The following is a 15,041-nucleotide window of genomic DNA, read 5'->3' on the forward strand; positions in this document are numbered from 1 at the left end:
TGAACCCTCTGTTTGTGACAGAACCCCACCCCCACACCCTGCTGGTGTCAGCCACGCCTCACTCAACCCCTTTCTTAGGGCTCTTAGTTTTTCTTTTCTTTTTTAATTTTTATTTATTTATTTTTGGATGTGCTGGGTCTTCATTGCTGCACAGGATTTTCTTTAACCAGCAGGTGGGGGCCACTCTTTAGTGCGCAGGTTTCTCATTGTGGTGGCTTCTCTTGTGGAACTCAGGCTCTAGAGCTTGAAGACTTCAGAGGTGCAGCACATGAGCTCAGAAGTTGTGGCTCCCAGGCTCTGAAGCACAGGCTCAATAGCTGTGGCACATGGGCTTAGTTTCTGCACAGTACGTGGGATCTTCCCAGACCGGGGATGGATCCCATGTCTCCTGTATTGGCAGGCGGATTCTTTACCACTGAGCTACCCAGGGAAACCCTTCTTTTCTTATTTAAATTTTTATCCTAATGAAGAGTGGACTTGGGGCACAGGCGCAGAACAAAGAAGACTGACTCCTGTTTTATAACTTTGGTCACTATTTTCATCCATTTTTGTCATTTTTTTCTCCAACAGTTACAAGGTTTCTCTGGGGGAGGATCTGACCCCTGACACCCCACCCCTTTCTATAAGATGAAGCTCTCCACCAGCCACCCCATGGGCTGGTGTCTTTGGAATAGGGATCTGGTGCCAAGAGGGTCAGAGGGGTGAGGTCCAATAAAATTGGCGGGGGCGGGGGGGGTGGTGGGTGTTACAGGGTATGGAGCACAATGACCTCTACTGGGGAATTGGAGCTTTTCATAGAGGAGCCCCCTCCCTGCCTCCTGGTGATAGAAGCCAGACCCCTTGCTGCCCATGAGGCCCATGTCCTGGATGAGGGGGTAGGGAGACTGAGGTTGTATGCTGGGCCCCCTCCTTTCGCCGCAGCACGAAGTCTCCAGAGGCGGCTGGGCTCATGGCATAGAACACGTTGGCATTGTCAGGAATCAGGAGCTCTGGCCAAGCATGGAGAAGATGGTGAAAGGCCCACACAACCTGGCACTTCCCTCACAAAGGACCTAGGGAACCTTCTACCACTCACCATGCAACCTGCACAATCTTGGATCCCTTCAGCCACTGCTAAGCCAACCTCATTCCCCTCTCATTGGGAATCTAGACAACTTCTCACTCCAAGCCTGCACAACCTCATGTCCCCCGCACCATGAACCTGGGCAACCTCCTCCTATTTCCCCTGGACTCTAGACAACTGCACTAGAAGCTTGAGCAAAGTCAGGCCTCCCACCCCAATCAACTTCCTGCTCACCCCACACTCTCCCCTGCAGCCAAGTCCCAGCCAAGTTCATGCTGCTCTCATCATGAACTAGGACAACTTCTGACTTCCCACTTCCAGCCTGTACAACCCTCGCACTTGTCATGTGAACAGCCTCATATATCCCTTTAATGTCAGTCTTTTTTTTTTTCTTTTGGCTGCACCACACAGCTTGCAGGATCTTAGTTCCCCAACCAGGGATCGAACCCAGGCCCCTAGCAGTGAAAGCGTGGAGTCCTAATCACTGGACTGCCAGGGAATTCCCTAGCATATCAATGTCTTGCCTCTCCCTCCTTTATATATATATTTTTTTTTCATTTCTTAAAACTTTTAATTGAAGTGCAGCTGATTTACAATGTGTTGTTAATTTCTCCTCTACAGCAAAGTGACTCAGTCATTCATACATATATACGTATGTGAAGAAAGTGAAACTTCGTCGCTCAGTTGTGTTGCAGTCCTGTGGACTGTAGCCTGCCAGGCTCCTCTGTCCATGGGATTCTCCAAGCAAGGATACTGGAGTGGGTTGCCATCCCCTTCTCCAGGGGATCTTCCCAACCCAGGGATCGAACCCTGGTCTCTTGCACTGAGGCAGATTCTTTACCATCTGAGCCACCATGGAAGCCCACATATATGCTTTTACATATTTTTTTCAATTATGGTTTGTCTCAGGATATTCTATATAGTTCCCTGTTACCTCGCTCCCTTTAAAACTAGACAACTTCCTACTCACTTTACACTGAACAATCTCATGTTTCCTACCCTGAATTTCAGTACCACGTGGCCCTCTCCCATGCCAAGTTCAAGGAACTTCAGAGTCCCCATAGCAAACCTGGAGAAACTCATTTCCCCTCAGATCCAAGCCCAGACCCCCCTTCAGTCTTGTGCTCCAGAAGGCTGAGCCCAAACAACCTCATGATTCTACAAATCAAAGCCCAGATGACCTTCTATACTCTCTCTCCCACAGGTTCCCAGACAATCTCATTTCCCCATAAATCCTAGGAAGACACTTTTGGTGGCCCCTTCCCTCACACTGAGCTAGGACAACCTCATGATCCCACCTAAGGGAGGCATCAATATTTTTCTGCCTCTTAACCCCACCCTGCTGCATCTCACCCCTACTCTGTTCCAGAACCACCCTGGTCAGCCTGCCATCCTCCCCAGCCAACTGCCCCTTAGCCCAGGCTCCAAGCTGTCCTTGCTCACCCCTGTCCCCAGGAAGGACTTGGAAGAGCTGATAGTCCCGGACCCAGGGCTGGGCCACATTGTGTTTTTCCAAGGCTCGCTGGACCACGCTGGGGGCCTTGTCCTGACTAGTGAGCTGGAAAGAGAGGGTTGGAGGTAAGGGATGACCACCCAAGTCCCAGGGCAGGGCTGTCCCCAGCAGGCCTCAGGCTCAGCTCCTCACCAAGATGCTCCGATACAGATTGCCATGGTCATTGTCGATGCTGACCCGGATGACGCGGGCCTCTGAGCCCTGCTGCCCAGGGAGGGAGATATGAGGGCCACTCAAGGGCAGGGTCAGGGGCCAGGGGCCTGGCAGGTCCGGGCTCAGGGGCAGCTGTAGACAGTGGGGGTGGGGGCTGAGTGGGGGAGAGCATGAGGCCCCTCCCTCATTGTATTCAACACATCTTCCTGCATACCCCGAGCCCGGGGACATGCACTTAGGGTACATACACAAGCCCGCATCTATGCCATCCCATCACATACGGATCTTCATGCTGTTACAGGAATTCACATGTGACTTGTGTTCACACACAAGAAACCCAATGTAACCTGAGAGCAGCGAGTGCCCACATTTGCTCACAATTGTTGGATGGGCACAAGCCCATGAACACAAAAAGCCCTGCACAGGGCCCATGGATACTAAGACTACTCATGCCAGCATTTCCCCTCCAGGTATGCAAGTTCCTGTGTCTGTGCTAAGTCGTGTCCGACTCTTTGCGACTCTATGGACTACAGCCCACCAGGCTCCTCTGTCCATGGGATTCTCCATGCAAGAAGACTGAAGTGGGTCTCATGCCCTTCTCCAGGGGATCTTTCTGACCCAGGAATTGAACATGTGTCTCTTGTGTTTCCTGCATCGCAAGCAGATTCTTTAATGCTGAGCTACCAGGGAAGCCCATTCCTGGGAAAACACATATCCTTACAAAAGTAGTGACTGCACCCCAGAGTGCCTCGTGGGTAAGTGGAAGCTCTTGTCCAGATCTGAGTGTAGGTGACGGACAGTCCCTTACGTGAGTCCATGGAGATGCATGCAGTTTCCCAGACATATGCTCAGAGTGCTGAGTCAACTCTGTTCACAGGCTCCTGTGCATATTTGGCTATGAAATCGTGTGCGTGCGCATGTGCACACACACACACATACACACACACACACACACACACATACACACACACCAGCCCTGGGTGCCCGCAGTCCTACATGTACACATAGTCTTGGTACCTTGGTGCTTGGGCTTTGGGGCCCTGGAGAGGCTGGAGGACTTCCCGTAGGAGGGTCCTTGGTTCTAGGACTAGATGGAGGGGATGCTGGGGACAGACTGGGGGAGACACAGAGTCTGAAGTGGGGTGGCTGCCCTGAACTCTGACCCCTCTCCAGTCCCTTCATCAGATGGGATGCTCACCTTGAGGTGGAGGATGAGGGGTCCCCAGGACTCCCACCAGGGGATGAAACTCTCTCCCGGGACAGCTTCCTGAAAATAGGGAATGGGATGAGGCGGAAACCAAACCCAACCCAGGAACGGATCCCATCCCTGCCCACGTCACCCGCCACATACTCCCTGCGACTCACGCACTGAGGCGCTTGGTCAGGCTGATTTGCCGTCGGATGCGTGGGGAGCTGGGGCAGGAGGAGGCTGGTGGCTCGATGACCCGGGAGATGCGGTAGCTGAGGGGTCAAGTTGTAGATGGATGGGTAGGTTGGGAAATGAATTAGATTCAGTCAGGAGCTGGGTTTTGGGGGTGTGTGTGTGGGTGGAGGGAGGGTACAGCCAGGAATTAGGCACCCAATGTCAAGATCAGGGTAATAAATGTGGATACTACAGTTTCAGAGTCTTATCAGGGATTTGATGAGATGGCTTGGTTAGCAGGACACATAGGGATTCACAGAGTGGGACTGAAGAGTCAAATTGGGTCAAGGATAGCGTTCAAGGTCAGATAATCACTGGGGTCAATGATTGGGGTCATGGATTCAATAGAATGAGTTGATACAGTCGAATTGGGGTCAACTGACTGGGGGGTCATAAGTCAGATATATGTCAAAGTTGGAGTCAGTTGCTCAGAACTGGGGGTCAATGATTGGGCTCAGAGAGTCAGAGGCGGGTCACAGGTCAGATTGGGCCAGAGGTGGGGAAGAGAAAAGATAGGCTGGTTGAGTGGAACAGCTAGCTACACATTAAATGCTGAAGTCCGAAAGTCAGATGAGGGCTTCCCTGGTGGCTCAGTGGTAAGGAATCTGCCTGCCAATGAAGGAGACACTGGTTCCATCCTTGGCCTGGGAAGATCCCACAGGCTGTGGAACAACTAAGCCCAGGCATCACAACTACTGACCCTGTGCTCTGGAGTCCAGGAGCCACAGCTACTGAAGCCTGTGTGCCTAGAGCCCATGCTCCACAGCAGAAGAAGCCATTACAGCGAGAACTCAGCGCACCAGAAACAGAGGAACCACCCTCACTGCAACTACAGAGAAGCCCGAGCAGCCGTGACAATCCAGCACAGCCAAACATAAAGAACATTACTTTTAAAAAAAATAGAAAGAAAAGAAAGTCTGATGAGGTCAAAGTTTGGGGTCAGAGGGCAACTGGGGTCCTCGACTGGGCTGGAGAAACAATGTCAGGTGACACGCTGGCTGGGGGGCGTGAAGGCTCAGGAGGGGATCTTAGGAGGAGCTGGGGAGGTGCATGGGGTAGGTGGATCGGGGGTGTCATCCAGGATCAGTGGCAGGGTTGGGGGGGCGCTGTCAGACCAGGCCACAAGTTGTCACCTCTGCTCCTCGCTGAGCTTGTGCTGGGCACGCAGGGCGGCCAGGATGGGCGGGCGGGGGCTCAGGCAGTAGCTCTGACAGCGTCTCTGCAACTGCTGGATGCGGGCCAGGATCTCCCACTCCTGAGGGGGCGGCCTCTGAGACCCCCGCACATGCTCTGCCCCAACCCTGGACACCCTCCCCACCTCCACCCCTGCCCACCACAGCTCCCCCTTACCTTCCTCCTCTTCTCAAAGTTGATGAGATCCCCCTGAGGGCAAACTTTGTCTGAACTAGAGACAGTTCAGACTCCAAGGTCAGGGGTTGAGGATCAAGGTCAGGGGAGGGATATCAGGAGCCCCATGCACTAAAGGGGCTGGGGTTAGGGAGCATGGGCAAGGTCAAGGGTGAGAGGTCAGGAGGCCTACTGTGCTGAGGGTAAGGAGTCAAGAGTCAGGGCTCAGACCTTCAGCATATCCGGCAGGGCAGTATCCAGCATCACCAGGTCCGTGAGAAAGGTGCCAAGGTAGGGGACGGGGCCTGGGGGCAGTTTCTGTGACCCCCAGAGCTCCAGTCACTCTCAACCACCAGTGACCCCATCAGGCTCCACCCCCTGCCCCAGAATCCCACTTGTCTCTCATCCCAAACCATATCACTCACTGAGGACAGGCTTCCTGTGGGGACATCCTCTTCTTGGGGCCCCTGAGTTGCCTCCTGGAAACAGTGAGAGACTTTATTTTCTTAGGCTCCAAAATCACTGCAGATGGTGACTGCAGTCATGAAATGAAAAGACGCTTGCTCCTTGGAAGTAAAGCTATATCAAACCTAGACAGCATATTAAAAAGCAGAGACATTACTTTCCCAACAAAGGTCTGTCTAGTCAAAGCTGTGGTTTTTCCAGTAGTCATGTATGGATGTGAGAGTTGGCCCATAAAGAAAGCTGACTGCCAGAGAACTGATGCTTTTTAACTGTGATGTTAGAGAAGACTCTTGAGAGTCCCTTGGACTGCAGGGAGATCAAACCAGTCAATCCTAAAGGAAATCTGTCCTGAATATTCATTGGAAGGACTGATGCTGAAGCTGAAGCTCCAATACTTTGGCCACCTGATGCTAAGAACTGACAAATTAGAAAAGACCCTGGTGCTGGGAAAAATTGAGGGCAGGAGGAGAAGGGGACGACAGAGGATGAGATGATTGGATGGCATCACTGACTCGATGGGCATGAGTTTGAGCAAGCTCTGGGAGCTGGTAATGGACAGGGAAGCCTGGTGAGCTGCAGTCCGTGGGGTTGCAGAGTTGGACATGACTGAGTGACTGATCTGAGCTGAGGGGGAGGAGAAGGACTGAGCAGTCCTGGGGTCTCTTTGACCCCTCCGTCAGAGAAGATACCTCCATCACTGCCACACCCAAGGGAAAGTGAACAGGGAGGAGGAGAGACCAGATAAGCAGCAGGGGGTAGGCCCCACGGGGGATGAGGAGAGATGTGGCTTGTGGATGCTGTGGGCCCAAGGCTGGCCTATAACACAGGTGAGAATCCTTGTACCTGGCAAGCCCCTCCAAGCAATGCCCTGAACTTTGCCTTCACAGCATTGTTCTGCCTGGTAATTAGTGATATAATTGCTGGGGCAATTACTAAATTGTGTGTGTCCCCATCTGGGGCCTAAAGCCCTCCAAGGGGAGGAAAGTGTGTTTGTGTCTTCATGGCTGAGCCTCCTGGAAACTGCCTGGCCCACACTATGTGCTTAATGCAGAGTTCCTTGCACTCTTATCCTTATTTAAGACATTTGTTCACTTTATTTACTGATCATCTACTCTGGGCCAGGCACTGTTTGGAGTGCTGGGGAGGCAGCAGTGAACAAAACAGACAAAATTTCTGGCCTCATAGTGCAGACATCAGCCATGGCGAAACAGCAATAACCAAGCTAGATGTGTAATCTAAGGACAGGCAGAGATAAGGGCAATGGGGGTAGAGTGGAGGTGCGGAGGGAGGGCCTCTCAGAGGTGGGGACATTTGGGGAGACACCTGCAGAGGCGTGGGAAGAACATTCTTTGCAAAAGAACAGACTTCCAGTGCCATCTGTTCTGCACTTTTTTGACTGTGCTGCAGTATGTGCGATCTTAGTTCTCCGACCAAGGATCGAACCCATGTCCCCTGCATCAGGAGCTCAGAGTCTTAACCACCAGGGAAGTCTCTATTTTGGATTCACCCCCAAGAACCAGCACCTAATTGCAGTCAGAACCTAAATCTTGCCTGCAGTAAGTCAGACTCATTGGCACACTTTTTAAATTTGTTTTGTTTTGCTTATCAAAGTCAAGTCCTTAGCACAATTTTTTTTCCACTCTTTGCTGTGACTCTGACCTTCAGTGACCTTTTCACTGTAGCTTCTGGTATTTGTTGAATGAATAAATAAGGCAGCCATCAAGTGTGAGCTCTGATGAGGGCAGCAGAGGCAGTGAAAACACAGGGCTGCCTACAGACAGGAGGAAGGCCATTCTCGAGAGGTATGGGAAAAGACACTCCGTGTTAGGACAGTGACAAGCTATGTCCCTTTCCTGGGCCTGGGATCTCACCCATCTGTACCTGGGAGAGAATCTCCCTGCTGCTCAGATGGTTGTTCTCATCGGAGAAGATCTGGGCAAGTTTCCTGAAAGTGGATAATGGTTCCCTGGGGAGGACAGGAGAGGAGTCAGGGGTGGCCGTAGGAAGAGGCAGAGCGGGGATGCAGTGGGCAAGAGGTCCCACCCCAGCGCCCCCACCCCCAGTCCCTGGTCACCGGCTCACGGAGCCCCAGCTGCGCTTCAGCCTGTAGATGGGGTTAGACTGCAGGGCGGACAGGATGGCACGCAGAGAGGAGAAGTTCCGCAGCTCCCGGCAGCGCTGGGGGGCGGGGTGGAGGGGGTGCTGGTCACACCTCAAGCCTGCCTGATTCCCAAGTATGATCCACCTTTGATCCTGTGTCTTGTGACCCCAGGTCAGGCCCTTACATCTCACCCCACATCTGACAAGCTACCTGGATTCAGCCTCCTCCCCCACCTACCTCTCCATACCCTTCCTCTGACCTTGGCTGTCCGTGCCCCCACTCCTTACTTCTCCCTGGGCCCTAGACGGACCTGTAGCATCTCTCCTAGTTCCAGACTCATCATCCTCAACCTAAGTCTCACTCCAGGTGAGACTCCAGTCAACGTCTAGACTCAACCTCTAGTCCCTTTGCCTTGCCACGCCCCCACTCTCTTTCCTGGGCCCCAGTTCTACTCTTCCTCTCTACCTAGAGGCTCCTGCCCCATCTCCACCCGGGCTCTTTCAAGACCTCCACCTCCTTTTCTTGGCTTGGTACCAAGCTTATTCCTTCCCCAGTACCCCCATCCCATCCTTGTGGTGGTGGTTTAGTCACCCACTGCTGTCTGATTCTTTGTGACCCCATGGACTGTAGCCTGCCAGGCTCCTCTGTCCATGGGGGTTCTCCAGGCAAGAATACTGGAGTGGATTGCCAGTTTCTTCTCCAGGGTATCTTTCCGACCCAGGAGCCGAACCAGGGTCTCCTGCATTGAAGGCAAACTGAGCTACAATGAAGCCCATCCAACTGAGCTACAATGGAAGCCCATCATCCCATCCTTATTATTCCTTAATCAGCACGGAGGACTCTCAGCCGCTTTTGAGAATCCCTTGGACTGCAAGGAGGTCAAACCAGTCAGTCCTAAAGGAAATCAGTCCTAAATTCATTGGAAGGACTGATGCTGAAACTACAATATTTTGGCCACCTGATGCGAAGAAATGACTCATTAGAAAAGACCCTGGTGCTGGGAAAGATTGAAGATAGGAGGAGAAGGGGACGACAGAAGATGAGATGAGCAAACTCAGGGAGTTGGTGATGGACAGGGAAGCCTGGCGTGCTGCATTCCGTGGGGTCGCAAAGAGTCGGACACAACTGAGTGACTGAACTGAACCCTCCACCTTTCAAGGCCACGTGGTGGTCTTTCCCTTAGGCACCTCCCAGTCTCAAACCTCCGCTTTCGCAGAGACCCCAGTCCTTGGTCTTCTGCCCGCCCCCAGCGTTTCACTGAGCCCCGGCCCCGCCCATGCTCTGGCCCCACGCTCCCGCCAGAGACGCACCTGAGCTATGCGGATCCACTTCTCCAGCCGCTGCGCCCTCTGCGGGGCGGCCAGGCCCGGTTCCCCGAGCACCGAGCCTAGCACGCAGCCGGTCACTGTGTTGAACTGGGTCACAGTGGCGCGCACAGTGGGAGCGATGCTTGTGGCCCCCGGCCGGTCCCGCTGCGACCACACGGAGCCCAGGCACTCGAAGGGCCGCAGGCGCGAGAAGAGCTCCTGAGCAGGGGGTGGAGGAGGGCGGAATCTGTGCTCAGAGGGATCTCCCCCAACTCCTCCTCCCTACCCCACCCGTCCCCTATCCCAGCCCCTGACTGCGCGGGCCGGCTCTGATACTCACCACGTCCATCAGGGTCAGCTGCTCCGCCACGTCGTCTACACTGAAGTCCAGAAGCTCAGGGCCTTCCCACACGAGGCCCTCCTCATCTTCCAGGCAGCTCACCAGGGAGTCTGGGCAGAGGATCTGGGCAGTCCCAGGGGGTCCTGAGGGAGCATTGACTAGGTGAGCTTAAACGCTCAGTTCGACTGTAGGCCACCAAGCTCCTCTGTCCATAGGTTTCTCCAGGCAAGAATACTGGAGTGGGCATCCATTCCCTTCTTCAGATCTTACCCACCCAGGGATCGAACCCTTGTTTCTTACATCTCCTGCACTGGCAGGCAGTCTTTCCCACTGAGCCACCAGGGAAGCCCAACTTTGTGGTTAAGGGAAGGTTAAGACATTGTCTTAATGTCCCAAATTCGAATCCAAATTGATCCACTGGGCTAGCTGTGTGAATTAAAACAAGCCTTTAACCTCTCTGTGCCTTGGTTTCCTCATCTGGATTTATTTTTTCAAAGTGTCCAAATGTGAAAACATTAATTCATTATTAATTCATCAAAAGTATGGATTTAAAAAAAATCAAATGAGATCCCGCATATCAGAGACTTCTATAAAGTACTCAATAAATATGAATGATTTTTCTCAAGGTGAAGGGGGTGGTCAATGGTGGCGCCCCCTAGGGGACACTTTGGAAATCCAGACATGCATAGTGAAGAATCGTTAACACCCAGCCTCCAAATGTCCCTCCGAGAAATTTGTGACCTTAAAAAACCTATTTACAATAATTTGCACCTAGAACCCAACTATCTTGCTCATGTTGCTATTTAGTCGCTCAGTCGTGTCCAACTCTTCTGTAACCCCGTGGACCATAGCCAGGCTCCTTTTGCCCATGGGATTTCCCAGGCAAGAATATTGGAGTGGGTTACCATTTCCTTCTCCATGGTATCTTTCCAACCCAGGGATTGAACCTGTGTCTCCTGAATTGCCAGATGGATTCTTTACTATCAAGCCGCCTGGGAAGCCCAGTCTTGTTCATAAACACTAATTACTGCTCTTAAACACTAATCCAAATGCAAGGACTGTGAGAGCCTGGACTTTGTTTTATATGGAAATTGCAAGTGTTGTTCACCATTGGAAATCGACGTCACTAACATCTATGCTACAGCATCTTTGTCATTGGTACACTCCCCTGCATTAGTCTGTGGTTTCCATATTCACCATGATGTTATGGCAGGTGAAGGCACTGGACAAGTTCATTATGTCTTCCAGTGAGGCATGCCCAGACACTGACCTACCAACATTATTGTGTAAATTGCTTTTGTCTTATTTCTCCTTCCTATTACTGTTGCAATATATTTTTATTTTTAAATTATTGGTATAAGTTCATTTAATTATCTTTCATTTCATATTAGGACAGATGGTATTGCAATATAGTAGTTTTTAAAAGTGAGCATAGGAGGGACTTCCCTGGTGGTCCAGTGGCTAAGATTCTGCACTTCCAATGCAGGGGTCTGTGTTCGATCTCTGGTCAGAGAACAAGATCCTACATGCCTCAACTAAGAATTCACCTGACACAACTAAAGATCTCGCATACCCCAAGGAAGATTGGAGATTCTGTGTGCCACAACTAAGACCCTGTGCAGCCAAATAAATAAATATTTTTAAATTAATAATTGTTGAAAATGAGTGAGGGGTGTTTGAATGTTCTTTACACTACTTCTATTTCTGTATGTGTTTGAAATCATGGTAAAAAGTAACCCCCAAATAAAGATGTTAAAGTCCCCAGAGCCTGGCATACAGTTGGCATTCAATAAATGTTCATTTTCTTCTCTGACCTCAAATACTCACAGTTTAGGGTAGACTTTTCAACAGAATTTTTTGCAGTGGTGAAAATATTTTCTACCTGTGCTGCCCAGTGTGGTTACTGAGTGCTAGAACTGTGGCTAGTGTGACCAAAGAACTGATTCTAATTTTTATTTAATGTTAATTCACTTCAATTTCAATAGCCACATGGGGCTAGTGGCTACCTCAGTAGCTGGTGCAGCTTGGATGACTTGGAATAAGCTGGAGAAATCTTGAAGGCAAAGAAGAAAGATATTTAGTAACCAAGAGAGAAGCCGAAGGGATAAAACATATTTAAATAGCTGAGACATTGTCTCTAGGGGAAAGAAGTGGCTGCTACTTTGTAAAGCAGAGAGAAATGTGGCCAGTTTAGTCTAAAGATTAAAGAATGGATTAGGGTTATGAAGCTTTTGTGATAGGGATCGGATCAAACACAGACGGGTGAAAGATGATATTTTATAAGCAGGATGCAATTATTCAATAAACAAATCCATCTTGTAACTGACTCTGGGGACAGAGTTGGGGACACGACCAATGGATTCTATGAAGAAAAATAAGGCAGGTAAGAGGACTCAGAGTGGGAGGCTGTATTTGTTGGAAGGAGATCTGAGAATACACATCTGAGCAGGTGACAATTGAACAAAGGTTTGAATGAAGTGTGTGGATATTTTCCCTTCCTTCCAAAGCTCTCTACATCAGAGGTTGGCAAGCTCAGCACGTGGGATCTTAGTCCCCTGATCAGGGATTGAACCTGCATCCCTGCACACAAGTGCAATATATTAACCACTGGACCTCCAGGAAATTCTTGGCAAACTTTTCTATTAAAGGCCAGATAGTTTGCTGACATCCAACAGTACTGAAAATAATACTGTTTGCCAAGCCTTCATTGGGCTTCACTGGTGGCTCAGACAGTAAAGAATCTACCTGCAAAGCCCTCATTACTTATTTATTTGCCCACTAATTGTCTTCCCCAGGGAACAGGGAGCTCCTATCCACAGTTTATTTGTTGAATGGATGAAGAAGCCAGTGTGGTAAGTACTGTCATTGCCCCCATTCTGAAGATAAGGAAACAGGCTCAGAGAGGGGAAGTGACTCATTCAAGGTCGCACAGTCAGCAAATCGCAGAACTGGGATTTGAACCCAGGTCTCTGTGGCTCCTAAGGCAAGTAGCAATAGGATTATCTGTAGCCAAAAACACAAGATATCCTGACCCCATGATGGAATATCTTTATAGCTGTCATGTGTTGGGTGGGGGAGGTGAGGGATAAATGACAATACTGGGTTATTATCCCCATTTTACAGGCGGGGAAACTGAGGCTCAGACAGGGCTAAGGACCTTCCCAAGATCTGTAGATCTTCCAGAGGGGAGAATATCCCTGGGGGGGGTGGGGAGTGGGAATGCATGCTCAGGACACTATCACACCCCCAGTCCACTCACCTGCTGGTGTCTGGGACTGCTCCTCTTCCTCCTGCTCTGCCTCAGCCTCCTTCAGGAAATCTCCCAGCAGCTTTTCGGCCTCCCGGGCCTCAGCCCGTGATGGAGCTGCCCAGCCCAGAAAGTTGCAAACACTGCCTAGGTCCGAGTGGGCAGGGGGGTCCCAGAAATCCTGAGGGTGGTCCCGCAGCCATGAGCCCAGCACTGACACCACAGCCCTGGCCAAGAGGGGCAGACCTCAGAGCCCATCCCACAGCTCCAGACTCCAGGAGCGCCTACACTTCAGATCCGGTCTTTGACCTCTGCCCCCCCCCCCAGCCCCCACCCTATTGGAGGCAAACCTCAAGTTCTTGTTGAAAGTCAGATCTCTTCCCTCTGTTTTCTTGATTTCTACCCTGGAAAGACAACCCCACACCCAAATCAGGTGAAGAAGGGAGGGGCTGGAGAGGGCTTAGGAGGAAGGTTCTGGGGGGAGGGGGAGGGCTCCAGAGAGAGTAGACCAGCATCCAGGTGAGAGTCTGGGGTGGGCGCTGGAGAATCTCCCGTTGGTACTGACCCCGGCGGGAGGGGCGGCGCCGGTGGCGGCAGGAGGAGGCCCAGCACTCGGCTAGTAGGCACGAAGGCCCGGTGGGTGGCCAGGAAGGCGGGCACGAAGCCTGGGTCCTGCTCGGGGTCTCCGGACACCAACTCCCACACTAGCCGCTCCAGCCGCGCCGCCCTCAGCGCCCGCACCTTGCTGGTGCGGTAATGAAGGAAGGTGTCAGCCGCGGGGCTGGGGGCCTGCGGGCCAGGGGGACCGCAATGAGACACAGAGGAATGGGCCCCGGCACCCATCTCCAATGTGTCTTTGGGGAGCACCGCTTTTGCATCTGACCCTGTCTATTCCTGTGTACCCCGCTCCCTTAGTTCATTATTCTGTACTGTGCAAAAAAGACACCCGAAACCGGCCCGGAACAGCCAAACCGCCCAGGCTACGCCCCGCCCTCTGCTCTATTCACCAGGCGCCCCCAAGCCCCCACCCCCATCCCTACCCCCAGGCTGCTCTCAGCTCTCCGGCCGCGCTTCACTGGCGCGTTCCTGTGCTCTCCGCCCAACCTTGCCCTCGCCCGGCCAGCTTCTAAAGACCCCTCCTCCCTCTCCAGCTCCGCCCCACTAAACCTGGCTTACCTAAACCCAGCCTTCCAGTTCAGTCCCCAGGTCCTGGCTGGGCACTGCGGTCTCACCTGGCCCCGCCTCCTCATCTACCCCACTCACCTGGCCGCCCCTAGACCCCACTCCATCCTTACCAGGTCGCCTCTAAGCCCCGCCCCTCCCACAGGCCCCAGTCCCGCCCCTCCACTTGCCTCGCCCTCACCTGGTAGCCTTCCGCCCCGCCCCAGCCTCCTACCCTTTCCTCACCTGGGTGCCCGGGGGCCCTGCCCCCGGACTCGAACGCTGACTGTGCTGCCGCCGCAGGGAGACACTGTACACCGCGCCGTCCTCGGTCTCCTCTCCCCAGTCCTGCAGCGGCGCCTGGACGCGAAGGCGGGTTCAGGACGCGGCGAAGCGAAGGGTCCCGGGACCACTGCCCACCTCTCCAGTGGACTCAAGCCTGGGCCCTCCAGTTTCATCCTCCCTTCCCGGCCCAGGCTCAAGGAAGTCCCCTCGGCGCCGCCGGTGCCCTCCTCTCTGGTCCTTGGAAGGATGGGGTGGCACTTTGGGGACCTCCCAGTGTCCAGTCTCAACGGAGTCTGAATATGATCTCTCCCGTAGATGCGTTCAGAGACTCCCCCCGAAAAGGAACCAGCCATTTCACTGGGTCAGGGGCCCAGAGGCCCGAGGTAGGAAACCCCCAGGCTGTTCCAAGGAGCCTAATTTGTGGAGAGAGTCCAAGGGGGCGGTTGGGAGCCTGGAGTTTCTGGACCCTGGGGTCGCCAGGGATGTAGGGTCCTGGGACCCCAGGTCCTCTTACCAGGGCGAGCTCCTTGCCCGCTGCTGTGCGCTCCATGGTCCGCGCCCGGCCCGCTCCGCTGCACTGTTGAGTGAGGCGGCGGAAGGGCCGGCTGGGGAGCAGTGGCGGGGCACTGGGCCGGC

General features: G+C 52.8%; 1 protein-coding gene across 1 annotated transcript; it reads right to left on the reverse strand.

Moving 5' to 3' along the window:
* Positions 1-515: 515 nt before the first annotated feature.
* On the reverse strand, positions 516-15,002 carry RGL3 (ral guanine nucleotide dissociation stimulator like 3). The gene is made up of 19 exons (XM_020894296.2): positions 14,920-15,002; positions 14,367-14,480; positions 13,525-13,748; positions 13,310-13,363; positions 12,972-13,186; positions 9,713-9,855; positions 9,376-9,591; positions 8,039-8,142; positions 7,846-7,930; positions 5,925-5,978; positions 5,731-5,817; positions 5,503-5,535; positions 5,286-5,407; positions 4,095-4,190; positions 3,928-3,996; positions 3,747-3,843; positions 2,709-2,861; positions 2,507-2,621; positions 516-989 (listed from the first exon to the last, which is right to left on the reverse strand). Exons 1-19 carry the CDS (start codon positions 14,953-14,955, stop codon positions 793-795), a joined length of 2,214 nt encoding a protein of 737 aa, XP_020749955.2. The 5' UTR covers positions 14,956-15,002; the 3' UTR covers positions 516-792.
* Between the last annotated feature and the right edge of the window lie 39 nt (positions 15,003-15,041).

Source organism: Odocoileus virginianus, chromosome 3 (assembly GCF_023699985.2).
Source record: "Odocoileus virginianus isolate 20LAN1187 ecotype Illinois chromosome 3, Ovbor_1.2, whole genome shotgun sequence".
Taxonomy (NCBI): domain Eukaryota; kingdom Metazoa; phylum Chordata; class Mammalia; order Artiodactyla; family Cervidae; genus Odocoileus; species Odocoileus virginianus.

Bases quoted from the DNA above. Each gene is read 5' to 3' on its own strand.
- RGL3 (XM_020894296.2), bottom strand. From the start codon at position 14,955: ATGGAGCGCACAGCAGCGGGCAAGGAGCTCGCCCTG. The intron at 8,143-9,375 runs GTGCGTCTCTGG...CCCGCCCCCCAG, and splicing joins AGTGGATCCGCATAGCTCAG to CGCTGCCGGGAGCTGCGGAA. The intron at 5,818-5,924 runs GTGAGTGATATG...TGGGGGTCACAG, and splicing joins CCACAGGAAGCCTGTCCTCA to AAACTGCCCCCAGGCCCCGT.